Source organism: Dama dama, chromosome 21, assembly GCF_033118175.1.
Source record: "Dama dama isolate Ldn47 chromosome 21, ASM3311817v1, whole genome shotgun sequence".
Classification (NCBI taxonomy): Eukaryota; Metazoa; Chordata; class Mammalia; order Artiodactyla; family Cervidae; genus Dama; species Dama dama.
In genome coordinates, this window is record NC_083701.1 from 61,922,557 (window position 1) to 61,937,353 (window position 14,797).

At 39.0% G+C, this 14,797-nt stretch overlaps 1 protein-coding gene across 1 annotated transcript in view; it reads left to right on the forward strand.

Moving 5' to 3' along the window:
* ANKRD46 (ankyrin repeat domain 46) overlaps positions 1–11,053 on the forward strand; it is a 32,606-nt gene extending 21,553 nt beyond the window's left edge. The window contains exons 3-5 of the mRNA XM_061123667.1: positions 900–1,237; positions 2,403–2,561; positions 9,022–11,053. Coding sequence (XP_060979650.1) covers positions 927–1,237; positions 2,403–2,561; positions 9,022–9,238 — 687 coding nt within the window. The 5' untranslated portion in view covers positions 900–926 and the 3' untranslated portion in view covers positions 9,239–11,053. The remainder of the gene's footprint in view (positions 1–899; positions 1,238–2,402; positions 2,562–9,021) is intronic.
* The last annotated feature ends 3,744 nt before the right edge of the window (positions 11,054–14,797 follow it).

Consider the following 14,797-nt stretch of genomic DNA (forward strand, 5'->3'; position numbering starts at 1 on the left):
ATAGAACAAAGCAGAATAGGATCAATACTGTAAAAAAGATTCTCAATTTCATGATAGGCCTGGTTTTTAAATTTAGTTTGCTGCTTTCCTTAGCTTTTCTCTTTTATTAAAATATGACCTTCATGCTCTAAACAGCATTTGAAAGTGAAAGTGGTAGTCACTCAGTCGTGTCCAACTCTTCGCAATCCCCTGGACTGTAGCCGGCCAGGCTCCTCTGTCCGTGGGATTTCCCAGGCAAGAATACTGGAGTGGGTTGCCCTGCTTTCCACCAGGGGACCTTCCCAGCCCAAGGATCGAACCCACATCTCCTGCAGTGGCAGGCAGTTTTTTTTACCCGCTGAGCCGTCAGGGAAGCCCCAAACAGCATCGAGCAGATCCTTATTGAGTTTGAATTAAGTTAATCGTTTTTTTCATGCTGATTGAGTTAACTTTTGAGTACGTGATTCTGTTTTACCATATAGAATATCTCAAGTACAATAAGAAACAAATATACGAAAGAGAACTGCTGTGTGTGTGTGTGTGTGTGTGTGTGTGTGTGTGTGGAGGTAGTTCTTTGAAGTTTAAGGAACTTACCTTCTGACAATGTAATAAAGCTAAATCTAAGCACTTATGTCTTGTTTTACTTTAAAAATATCTCAGTCTTTTTATATGATGAAAAGTGCAATAGGGCTTTATGATAATTTAATTGCAATTTTGATCCAGCAGATATGGGAAAAATTAGACATTTTAATGGAAAATAAAATATAATTGATAACTCTGATGTTGTTTCTATTTGGTGAAGTAATTTATTAGAGGCAAGAGACCAAGAAGGATAAGAAATGGTACTTTTCTAAATGACTTCACTGTCTTGATTTAGTTTGGCTTCTCTGAATCTCAACTCACCTCATGTTTCTTTACAGGCACATTCCATCCACCACATCCGAACAATGTCCTACGTTTTTGTAAATGATTCTTCTCAGACTAATGTACCCTTACTACAGGCCTGTATTGATGGAGAATTTAACTACTCCAAGAGGCTTTTGGAAAGTGGCTTTGACCCAAATATTCGTGACAGCAGGGGCAGAACAGGCCTTCACCTTGCAGCGGCCCGAGGGAATGTAGACATCTGCCAGTTGTTACATAAATTTGGTGCTGATCTCCTGGCCACTGATTATCAGGGAAACACAGCTCTTCATCTCTGTGGCCATGTGGATACTATTCAATTCTTGGTTTCCAATGGACTCAAAATTGATATTTGGTAAGTTCTGTGGTTTTTAAAGTCTCGTCACTTCTTCCCATTAGCCTCTCAACCGGTAATCTAATCTTGGAATCTATTGATTTTGTTTCCTCATTGATCAAGTGTAGTGACAAGTTCAGAAAGGTATTGAGGACAATGAGTGAGGGAACAAGAGCCTGACTTCTAGATTTGTGCTGAAGCAGTGTATATTTTTCTATGAAAATAGTGGCTAGGTTCTGCTGCTGATTATGTATTACAAGACAAGGGAAAAAGAAGAACTAACATTTGTTTAAAATCTATTATGACCTGGGCACTGTGTTTACTGTGTTAGTTCATGAATCTTCAGAGTGAATAGCTCTTAAGTATTCGTTTTATAGACGAAATAGTTGAGACAAGAATTCTTAATGCAGTTGGAATTTAAAACTAGTTCCACCTGGTTCCAAAGCTTGTTTGCCTTCTGTCATGTAATATACCATGCTAGCCTCATTATCTCTCTGGACTCAGAGTTCTTCTTATACTGAACAACTTGAAGAAGTAGTGTTTTTTGTTTTGTTTTAGTGATACCTTGTCTCTTGAGTGGGAACGATATCAGGTCACTTTAAAAAGAAACCTTGACCTTTAAACTACATTTTTTATACCTAATTTATTGGTGCTATAATGTCCCTAAATCTGAATAAGACAGTAAATGGTTCTGCTACTATAGGACAAAATGTGGTAGGAATTAACTATAGGATTCAGTGTTGGTCGGGCTTTCTCCTGTTGTTAAATGATTAGGTGAACCAAAGTAGATTATTTGATTGCTTTTGAGCTTGGGTTTTTCTTTTTCTTTTAGTTCTTAGACATTTAAAAAAATAGATACTGTTCTCATGAAATACATAAATGTCAGATAAGAATGAATCTAGAAAAAAAAATGAATATAGAATCTAGACTTTTCCAATTAGTTTCTAGGAAGATGCCCTTTTTTCTTTATTCTCATTTATCTACTCTTGATTATGTATATATTTTTCCTTTTTCCTAAAAGAAAAAAAAAAAGGTTAACTCAAAATTCAGGCTCCATCTCAACCACTAGTTCTGCTCTGGTTTTAATTTTGAGTTAATGGGGCCCATGCCTTCCTCACTGAGATCTCCACAGATGGCTACTAACAGTATAGTGTAACAGCTATTTTTATTTTTATGGACTTTCTAGCAACCATCAAGGTGCTACACCCCTAGTTCTGGCAAAGCGCAGGGGAGTGAATAAAGATGTCATCCGATTGCTGGAATCATTGGAAGAACAGGAGGTAAAAGGATTTAACAGAGGAACTCACTCAAAACTAGAGACCATGCAGACAGCTGAGAGTGAAAGGTACTTAAGATTTCATTTTTTTAAGAGGCAAGTCCCTTCAAGTGAATCTTTTTTTGTGGTTTGTTTCTTTTGTCTTTTTTAGTTTATTTGTTTTTAATTGGAGGATAATTGCTTCACAGTATTGTGCTGGTTTCTGCCATACATCAACACGAATCAGCCATAGGTACATGTATGTCCCCTCCCTCTTTAACCTCCCCCCACTACACCCGCACCATCCCACCCCCTAGGTTGTCAGAGAGTGCCGACTCGAGCTCCCTGAGACGAATAGCAAATTCCCGCTGGCGATCTGTTTACGTGTGGTGATGTGTTCCAATGCTCCTGTCTCAGTCGGTCCCGCCTTCTCCTTCCCCCGCTGTGTCCACGAGTCTGTTCTCTGTGTCTGCGTCTCCACTGCTGCCCTGCAGATAGGTTCGTCCCTGCCATCTTTTTAGATTCCATTTACATGTGTTAATACACACAGTGTTTTTCACTTTCTGACTTACTGCACTCTGTTTAATAGGCTCTAGGTTCATCTGCCTCATTAGAATTGACTCAAATGTGTTCCTTTTTATAGCTGAGTAATATTCCATTTTGTATATGTTCTGTAGCTTCTTTATCCATTCATCTGTCCATGGACATCTAGATTGCTTCCATGTCCTAGCTATTATAAATAGTGCTGCAATGAACTTTGGGGTGCATGTGTGTTTTTAAATTATGGTTTTCTCAGAGTACATGTCCATTAGTGGGATTGTTGGGTTATATGGTAGTTTTATTTCTAGGTTTTGTTTTTGTTTTAAGGAATCTGCATACTTTTCTCCATAGTGGCTGCATCAATTTACATTCCCACCAGCAGTGCAAGAGGGCTCCCTTCTCTCCACACCCTCTCCACCATTCACTGTTTGTGGATTTTTTGATGATGGCCATTCTATCCAGTGTGAGGTGATACCTCACTGTAGTTTTGATTTGCATTTCTCTAATAATGAGGGATGTTGAACATCTTTTCATGTGTTTATTAGCCATCTGTATGTCGTCTTTGGAGAAATGTCAGTTTAGGTCTTCTGCCCACTTTTTGATTGAGGTGTTTGTTTTTCTGACATTGAGCTCCATGAGCTGCTTGTATATTTTGAAGATTAATCCTTTGTCAGTTGTTTCATTTGCTATTATTTTCTCCCTTTCTGAGAGTTGTCTTTTCACCTTGTTAATATTAATAGTTTCCTTTGCTGTGCAAAAGCTTTTAAGTTTAATCAGGTCCCACTTGTTTATTTTTGTTTTTATTTCCATTGCTCTAGAAGGTGGTCATAGAGGATCTTGCTGTGATTTATGTCAAAGAGTGTTCTGCCTATGTTTTCCTCTAAGAGTTTTATAGTTTCTGGTCTTACATTAAGTGAATCTTTTATGACAACTTTTTGTCAGCTTTATATTTATTTGCTTTCAAGTAAAGTGCTTGATACTGTCTTTGAACTCTCTGTTGGTCCTTATGGCTCCAGATTACGACTGAAAAGCCATTAACAGAAAGCATTGTGTGCCCACATGCACAGAATGTTCTGTTAGCCGCTGTGCAGGGCAGCCTGCTGAGCTGGCAGTACACGGGAGAAGAGCCGAACAGGAGAGAAGGAAACAGAGGTTTGAGAATTTAAGTACAGGTTACAAGAAGAATGGGATTTCAGAAAAGGCAGAGGAAGATAGAAGGACTTGCACAATATTAGGAAAGGTAGTTTCAGAGATAGGGAATTAAAGTGCTAAGGGAAAAGTAAAACAGGAGAGTAAGACAAGATTTAACACATACACAATTCAATGATGTGAACGTGACTTTAACATGAGTTGGAACAAATGAAATTTGGACTCCTATATGTAACTGAAGCTAAGATGGAGTGACTGACAGGGTCTCAAATATCTCATCATTCCTCTTCTAAAAGCAGTTTAGAACATAGTTCAGGAAGCTCTGACAAGGTAATCAGTCATCTTTTCTCTTGGCATCACGGGCTCAACAGGTAAAGCCTCTAGGCCAGATTCAGTTGTACCAGCTTGTAGTTTGGTTGACCACCGTGGAATTTCAGCCTTCCAGACGTTGCAAGGTAAGAGGTATAATGAACTTAGATAATCTCCCAGATTTTTCAGGGGACTGGAGCCCTCATTAGCTACTGACTCAGTAGCAGATTGACCAGGACTTAGAATTAGGAGCATATGGTCCACTTAGACTGTTGGGGTCATTGTCTCTGTGAGTTCCAGGTGAAATCTTCTTTGGCTTTCATACTTCACCCTTAATTTGATTCCTCTGTGCCCATGATTCCTTTCCTCCCTCTTCATAGACTTGCTCGTGTACTTCTTTGGGACCACTGATTCCACTCTCAAGTTTAGGATTATTTTGTTTGTGGCAAACACTTATTATTGTCCAAAGAAATTAAAGTGTTTTACTTCTAAAACGGTGCATGCTCCTCATGACTTATCGCTGAAGGCTGGCAAGTACATGAAATAAGAAGTCAGTGGTGCACTGCAAGCCCTTCTCTCACCTGCATGTTCTAGATTGGCAGTCAGAATGCTGTAAGAAATTTAATAACATTGAGTTGTTTTTTGTTAAAGATCATATGCTTCCAAAATAACGTGAAATTTATTTTCATAATGACTTCGGCCTTCTTTACCATGAAAAATGTTCTAGATGTGCTCTTTCCTGGTATATTTTCAGGACCTTGCTTGGTATATTTTGTTACTAGCCAGTTTCTTGGCATCTCTGTATTAGAAATATGTTTTGTTTTGCCTCAGTTGTAATTCCTTATTAACTCAGAAGTGATTAGTCATTTGAGCAGTGCAGTGTGAAATATTTATTCCTGCTTCTTTCACATACCTGCCATTGCACTTTAGTATGAGGATTTGTATTATTTACAGCATTAGGTAAAGCTTGTTCTTTAAAAATTGAATTATTAATACTTGTACTACCTAGTTGCCCTGTCTTACTCCTGCACTTTAGTGTCGTGATAGGAAGGTGTGGTTGAAGCTTAAGCTAAAAAGCTTAAAAGCATTGGTCATTAGGGAAAATGCAGATTGAAACCAGAGTGAAATACCACTTTATACACAACAGAATGGCGGCAATCAAAAAGATGGACAATATCAAGTACTGGCAATGATGTGGGAAAATTTGAACCATCCTACATTTGCTGGTGGGAATGTAAAATAGCTGCTGTGGAAGACAGTCTGGCAACTCCTCAAAAAGTCACACAGAGTCACCATATGACCCAACAATTTCACTTTTAGTATATACACCCAAGAAAATTGAAAAAAACATGTTTACACAAAAGCTTGTATGCAAATTTTATAGAAGCTTAATTTATAATAGCCAAAAGGTAGAAACCACCCAGAAGTCCATTGTTGATGAATGGATAAGCAAAATGTCATCTATCCATTCAGGGAAATATTATCCCACTATAAAAAATAATGAAATACTGATATGTGCCGCAACACCGATGAGCTTTGAAAACATGCTCCATGAGAGAAGCCAGGGGCAAAAGGCAGTAGTGGTTGCCAGGAGCAGGGGAAGGGACAAGAGGTGGTGGTTGCTGAAGGGTACAGAGTTCATTATAGAGGTGACCAAGATGAAATTAGATAGTGGAGGTGGTTCTGCAGCTCTGTGAATTTTCTAAAGAACACTAAATCATGTACTTTAGAAAGATGAATTTTATGGTACATGAATTATATCAATTTAAAAAAAGTGAGGGGGGGAAGCTTAAAGGTGTTGGCTAGCACATGGCATTGTGGCATAGCTGTGTGATGATTAGCCTTTTCTAGAATAGGAGATAAAGCAAGATTTTGAATCTATTTAGTATTTTCCTGTTTCCTTATAATTCCCCGAAACATAGCGTAACTTCTTAAGGGCCTATAAATCAAGTTGATGAAAAATACTTTCCTACACCATTTAACCTAAGTTTAATTTAGTTCCTTTTTATTTAGGTATGAGCTGACAGAGACAGTGTAGATGACACTGTACACAAAAAATTACACATTGTACACACAGACCATCATGCTAGAATCACATATTTCCTAGATAGTAGAAAAATATTTCATCGGACCAAGTCACCATAGACAGTTCTGACTGTCAGAACTTCATGAGCTCTTAGAGAAGGTGCGACTGAAGTCTCATTTTATAGGTCCCCACCCACCCCCACTGTCCAAAAGTAGAATGTTCCTAGGAACCTTCTCCTTAAGTCGAGGTGGCATAAAGTGAAGAAGCAGTTACCTTAGGACTCCTCTTACTAACAGATGCACAGAACAAATTGAGATGAAACACAGGTGCTCACAAACACCACTCAGGGCTGGGGCCGCTGGACACTAAGATGCTGTGAGGTTCCTGGGGAAGGAGCCTGGTGGTGCCAGTCTTGCTGCAAGACAAATGCTGAACACTGTTTTTGTTTTATGCCTTTCTTCATAGAAAAGCAAAAATCCTCTTGGGATTTATTTTAATTAGCAAGTACAGGTAGTATAGTAGGTGTTTCTTAAAAGTGAGGTGGCATAAAGTGAACTTTCAAAAAGTGGGGGATACCTGTATATCTAACACCTTTAAGTATGAGAGCATTCTGAATCAGACATAGTCAATAAATTTCATGTAAGTCAAAATGATGACATTATTAGAGCAGGAAGTACAAGCATTTAAAAATATGGAGTTCAGGGTCCCTGTGTATCAAGCCAACTCAGATGTTTTGAAAGCCTTTTCTTTAAACAGAGTAAGTGAAATATCTGTGGCTCAGAAGTTTGGGGTTTGTGATAACTTTGTAGTCATAGAAAACTTGAGTGCTTTCTGCCTCTCCACATGTGGTTATTCTAATAAATAGAGAAGTGAGCCAAAAAAAAAATTTAACCTCTCCTGAACTTCTCAGAGTTCTAGTCTTATCTTTGAACTTGCTAGAGTTTTCTTTAAATTTTTGTATTGTTATAGATTCCCATTGAAAATGTCTTCTCCTATTCAGAAGATAAACATTTTTTAACATATAAAAAAAGTTTGGATGTCACACAGACTGGCCCTTTACGAAGTCATTTTCCCGGGATTAGAAAAGACACTAATGCCAGGAAAGGCTGAAAGGGCTGTGGTTAACAGTGTCAGTGAATCAAGTAAAGTTGTAACTTAGCAAAAAAACCTGCCACTTGTGCCTGATGAACCAGACTCTAAGACCTTGTTTTGTGCTGTTTCCATTGTTCCAAAATGGTCAGAAGAATATGAAAAGAAGTTTAGGAAGAATAATAACAGCAGTCAGTAGCTGTTACCTGTGATTATGGTCATTGTGGCTTTAATCTAAATGACACCCTGTTATTGGTCCTGCGTGTTGTGACATAATTGTGGGTGCTAATCTCTGGGAGCTTCGAACTCATCACAGCGCAGCCTCTCGAATACCAGTGTCAGATATACTCTATTTGTAGCAGTCATGTTCTCACTTATATAGTTTTTATGGTACCTGTACTACCTTATTTTCAACTAGACTCAGCCTTTATACAGAAGAGAAGTAAACTTATTTTGTGTTATTGTACAAGATAGAGCTAAAACCAGTGGGGGGAAGCTAGTAAGAGGAATCTCTAATGGCTAGCCCTGTCCAAGTGTACAACAGACTGAAGAGTAAGCATCCATTATTAAAGTATTTCAGTTTAAAGAAGGAATTCCTTCACTGGTCAGATTATTGAGCTAAATTGATAAAAATCCACCTTTGAGAAAAATTAAAAAAAAAAGAAAAACAGGAAAAAAAAAAAAATCCACCTTTGAGATTCACACACTGTATAAAACAAGTTTTTAGATTTTCCCATCTTTGCTTATTTTCCTTAACATGAATTCTCAGATTTTGAATCCTTGTGTTGAACTCTGCAAATAACCAGAGTGTATTTTGCTACAGTATCTGATGATTCGCTAAGTGACTCACTTGACCTTTTTCAAGACTTCTGCTTCACAGTTGGGATGCTTTTATTGTTGTTGTTCAGTTGTGTCCAACTCTTTGCAACCCCGTGTACTGTAGCATGCCAGCCTCCCTGTTCTTCACCATCTCCTGGGGTTTGCTCAGACTCATGTCCATTGAGTTGATGATGCCATCTAACCATCTCATCCTCTGTTGCCCCCTTTTCCTCCTGCCCTCAATCTTACTAGCATAAGGGTCTTTTCCAATGAATCGGCTCTTCGTATCAGATAGCCTAAGTTTTGGAGCTTCTAACTTTGACTCTTCTAGATACTAAACCAAGGAACATAATCATTATTGTTTAGCAATTTATGGTTCAAGGTAAATTGTCCAAATACTTGCAGATATTTAAATCGGTACATAAATGGGTATTTAAATCTGTACATAAATGGGTATTTAAATCAGTACATAAATGGGTTAGAATATATATGTCAGTTTTCTTCTCGTCAATGTATATTTTAAGGTTGGTCTTCTTAATGCAGTTTCTGTGGTTTCTTGTTTTTGAAATGGGTAATGTCTTGTTTCATGTCCTTTCTTTCCCCTTGCTTCTCTCACAGCGCCATGGAAAGCCATTCCCTCCTCAATCCCAACCTGCAGCAGGGTGAGGGGGTCCTGTCCAGCTTCCGCACCACGTGGCAGGAGTTTGTAGAGGATCTGGGCTTCTGGAGGGTGTTGCTCTTGATCTTTGTCATCGCTCTGCTGTCTCTTGGCATCGCCTACTATGTGAGTGGGGTGCTGCCCTTCGTGGAAAACCAGCCTGAACTGGTGCATTAAAGGAGCTCCGGGGAGAGGAGACAGATGCCAGTGTCCTGGCTTCCAGTGTTTGTTCTCAGTTTCTTAAAATCTCTTAGTGCAAAGCAGTGAGGGCTGTACTTTTGTTTCTTTTTGCATTTTTACACATTGTAATCCTTTTAGAAGAACAACCTGTCTGTTGGAACTAACTACATACTGTAGTTAAGGATACTGTCCTAAAGCTACCTCCAACTCAGCCTGACTTCTTAGGAAAGGCTCTGCAAAGCCTTGTTTGATAAAAATGTGGCATTGGCTAAGGAATGAGAGATAAGAGGATGAGACTAGGAAATCCTTGCTACAGAAACCTTACCCTAACATAAGACCAACCAGGGTGAAATGTTTAAAGTTCGTCTTATATGATTAGTTGTGGTTGGTAATTTTGTTTTGTTTTTGCTTATTTTTGCAAGAGCTGCTTTTCACTATTTACTTTCTCTGGGGAATAGTAGGGTAGGGGGAAATGAAACCTTCAGCTTAAAACTTGAAGCGCTTTTTTCAGATTTTGTAGCGCAAATCAGTATTGTTGGGACCTGTTTGGTTTATTTTAATATTTTCAAGTCTAGTCACAAACCAAACAGAACTTTTGAAAAGGAGCTATATTTTCCTCAAAAATGATTGATTTGATCTTATATTTATTTGTTTTTAAGATAAGTTTGATTTTTTTTTTGTAAGCTGCTTTGCTTGTTGTTAGTGTCTATGAAAAATGAACTTGAGAATTTTCAACTGAGAAACTTTCATTTCCCCCTAGTGTTTATTTCAAAGATATTCTATTCATCAAAAATACAGTTGGAAAACTTTTTCTACTCAGTAGTTAGCAGGAATAAATATTTCTGATGTTTAATGTCACTGTAATTCTGTAGTACCATTATTATGGTGAAAAATTCAGTTCGATAAGCTAGCTGTGTTGTCATGATTATATCATAGTTCATAATTTTTTCATTTTATGTGCAATCCTCTTTAGAGGCCCTGTTAGAATTGTCATAACAATCCCATCCATGTCAGTTGTTCTCTGATGGAAAGAATCGATGGAGCATTTCTGAGTTAACAGCGCTGAGCAGTATTGTACCAGGTGTCGTAAACTCTTTATGAATGGTAATATTATGTAAATTGAAATCTGGCCCTCAGACCATATTGCAGCTTTCTGCAGTGTGTTTGAAGGCCTCTTGTTAATGATTTCGCTATGTTTATATCATATTATTGGGTTATTAAAAAAAAAGATATGAAGACTTGATAATTATTCATTAGGTATAGTCAGAAAATTGTGGTGAAAGAACTAATGGTTTTATTTTTCAGAACATAGTAATCTAAGCTACTGCTAATTGAATTGTTGCTAGAATTAGAAATTATAATTTAGAATAGAATTGGTATTTCTGTGATTCTTTTTGCTTCTTAATATTTTCTCTTTTGCATTTATACATCTAAGATTGAGGCATTTTCTTTCATGTGACTTTATCCTGTCTTAAAGAGCTGTTCTGGAATTTCTGATTTACCTGACTGCCTCAGGGTCAGCTCATAGCATCTTGCTTTTAGATTAGCTGCAAACAAAATTAATCATACTTGATGTAAATACAGCAAAAAACAGTGGACATTAGAATGGAGAACACTTCAGATTAAAAGCTTTGGAATTAGCTTTGCATTTGTTTGTAACTCTAAACAGATGTGCAAAATTGGTTAACATATATGTAATATATTGTATTTTTAAAGATTAATGTTTCCTTTTAAGTGATGATTTCTTTGTATTCTGTTCTCTGCATTCAGTACTCAGTAATATTACCAATAAATATATTTATAATCTGTTAATCACAATTTATTTTCTTATTTATCATTGTTTTTCTTTTAATTTAGGATTTTTAAAAAATAGGTTCCAGTTGGCTGTTCAAAAAAGCAAAGAGCTTTTTTTGAAACCCCATGTAATAGGTGTATCAAGTTTCATTTGTGTTTGGCTTATAAATGTTCTGACACTAATTTGGGTGAATTGCTTATGGATTTAAGAGTAATAATGCTGCTGTTGCTAAGTCACTTCAGTCGTGTCCAACTCTGTGACCCCATGGACTGTAGCCCTCCAGGCTCCTCTGTCCGTGGGATTCTCCAGGCAAGAATACTGGAGTGGGTTGCCATGCCCTTCTCCAAGGGATCTTCCTGACCCAGGGAACGAACCCACATCTCTTATGTCTCCTGCATTGGCAGGTGGGTTCTTTACCACTAGCGCCACCTGGGAAGCCCGAGTGATAATGCCTACCATGATTTAGCACCTCCCAATTGTGCAGATCACTTCAAAGCCTCATCTCATTTAATCCTTATGATCATCCTTATGTTCCCTGTAAAATGAGGAAACTGACACTATGAGGGTTAAGTAACTAACTGGTCAGTTACTTAAGGTCCAACAGGCCATAGTGGAATAGCAATTCCACATTCAGGCTCTATCCCCAATTTTATGTTTGTTCTTTCCTTTTCCCCTTCTGTCTGGCCTGAGTCTGGCAGTGGAAACATCTGGAATCCTACCTACTGCCATCTCAGCAGCACATGCTACTGAAATTTTCAATCCTGTTTCTAAATATACCTTTTCCTCCTCCTGTATGCCCCATGTTTCTGTAACCTCCCAGGGTTTCTAACCCATAATATTGAAGCTCAGATCCTGGCACATTCAGAAAACCTGACACAGTTAACTGTATCTGACTGCCCACTTCTCTACCTGTGATTTCCTCATCACATACCATACTTAGTAAATGTGTTTGTTGACTCTTGAACAATGTGGGGGTTAGGGACTCAGGGTGTTGACCAATGCGTAGTTGAAAATAAGGGAGTAACTTTATAGTGAGCCCTGGGTACCCAGGTACCAAGGTACCTGGTACACATCCTGGTACCCAGGTACACATCCTGGAATGTGATGTCAAGAGGACCTTAGGAAGCATCACTAGGAACAAAGCTAGTGGAGGTGATGGAATTCCAGTTGAGCTATTTCAAATCCTGAAAGATGATGCTTTGAAAGTGTTGCACTCAATATGCCAGCAAATTTGGAAAACTCAGCAGTGGCCACAGGACTGGAAAAGGTCAGTTTTCATCCCAATCCCAAAGAAAGGCAATGCCAAAGAATGCTCGAATTGCACTACCACACAATTGCACTCATCTCACACGCTAGTAAAGTAATGCTCAAAATTCTCCAAGCCAGGCTTCAGCAATACGTGAACCGTGAACTTCCAGATGTTCAAGCTGGTTTTAGAAAAGGCAGAGGAACCAGAGATCAAATTGCCAACATTTGCTGGATCATCGAAAAAGCAAGAGAGTTCCAGAAAAACATCTATTTCTGCTTTATTGACTATGCCAAAGGCTTTGACTGTGGATCACAATAAACTGTGGAAAATTCTGAAGGAGATGGGAATACCAGACCACCTGACCTGTCTCTTGAGAAACCTGTATGTAGGTCAGGAAGCAACAGTTAGCATTGGACATGGAACAGCAGACTGGTTCCAAATAGGAAAAGGAGTACATCAAGGCTGTATATTGTCACCCTGCTTATTTAACTTAGATGCATAGTACATCATGAGAATTGCTGGGCTGGAGGAAGCACAAGCTGGAATCAAGATTGCTGGGAGAAATATCAATAACCTCAGATAATGCAGATGACACCACCCTTATGGCAGAAAGTAAGAGGAACTAAAAAGCCTCTTGATGAAAGTGAAAGAGGAGAGTGAAGAAGTTGGCTTAAAGCTCAACATTCAGAAAACAAAGATCATGGCATCTGGTCCCATCACTTCATGGCAAATGGATGGGGAAACAGTGTCAGACTATTTTTTGGGGCTCCAAAATCACTGCAGATGGTGACTGCAGCCATGAAATTAAAAGACGCTTACTCCTTGGAAGGAAAATTATGACCAACCTAGATAGCATATTTAAAAGCAGAGACATTACTTTGCCAACAAAGGTCCATCTAGTCAAGGCTATGGTTTTTCCAGTAGTCATGTGTGGATGTGAGAGTTGAATGGTGAAGAAAGCTGAGCACCAAAGAATTGATGCTTTTGAACTGTGGTGTTAGAGAAGACTTGAGATTCCCTTGGACTGCAAGAAGATCCAACCAGTCCATCCTAAAGGAGATCAGCCCTGGGTGCTCATTGGAAGGACTGATGTTGAAGCTGAAACTCCAGTACTTTGGCCACCTGATGCGAAGAGCTGACTCATTTGAAAAGACCCTGATGCTGGAAAAGATCGAAGGCAGGAGGAGAAGGGGACGACAGAGGATGAGATGCCTGGATGGCATCACCGACTTGATGGACATGGGTTTGGGTAGACTCTGGGAGTTGGTGATGGACAGGGAGGCCTGGCGTGCTGTGATTCATGGGGTCACAAAGAGTCGGCCATGACTGAGCAACTTAACTGAACTGAACTAAACTTGTAGAACCCAGGGTTCTACACCTGCAGATTCAACCAACAGTAGATGATCTTGTAGAACTGAACATATTTAATGAAAAAAAAAAAAAAACCCATGTATAAGTGGACCCATGCAGTTCAACCCTTGTTCAAGGGTCAACTGAATTTTTCTTTTTTTTTTTTTTTTGGTCTTTTTGATGATAGGTTTCATGAGAGCAGGAACTCAGATTATTTTTTTCTCTCCTATTTGTTCACAGTGCACTGTGTAGAACTCTTTGAACACAAAGACTTTTTTTTTAAATCGTAAGTGCATATTTTCTTTGCAGATTAAGCATGTGCTTTTCACACGTTTCCTCCAACAGGCTGCATGTATGTGAACGTGCTGGCCATTTTTCCGCCATATGTCTGCCGCTGGATGGAAGGACTAGAGTCTTGTACTGCAGGCTCCTTGACATAAGAGCATGCAGGCTTTGCACCAGCGCAACGTGCCTAACGTATACCATAGGTTTTAAAAAAAAAGCATAGTTGCTTTCTTTTTTACCACTTGGTATAGAAATGCACAACAGTATTCTCTTTTTATTGTTGTTGTTATTTTAACCAGGCCTCAGTCTTTGACTTGTGAAGTTGTTTATGAATGTATCAAAGTGCTTTCAGCTGCAAGAAGTCAAATCCAAATTCAAAGCGGATTAATTGATTTATGTAACCGGAAGCCCAGAGGTAGAGTAGACCCCAAGGGTGACATAATCCAAATTTAGCTCAGTTCCTCTGTGCTTTTCACTTTGTCCTCCTCTTTGTTGGTTTCATTTTCCACGTGGTTCTGAGATGAGTCCAGAATTTTCAGGCTTCACATCCGTTTGTAAGCATGTAGAGAATAAGAAAAGAAACCGTCTTTCCTTAGGTGTGGGCTTCCTTGGTGGCTCAGATGGTAAAGAATCCGCCTGCAGTGAGGGGCACCTGGCTTCGAGTCCTGGGTTGGGAAGATCCCCTGGAGGAGGGCATGGCAACCCACTGCAGTATTCTTGCCTGGAGAATCCCCATGGACAGAAGAGCCTGGCGGGCCATAGACCTTTGGGTCACAAAGAGATGGACACGACTGAGTGACAAACACTTCCTGAGGTGTTCTCCTAGGAAGCTTTGCTGCAAAATGCCCAGCAAACTTCCTCCTGGTATCTTTGGCCA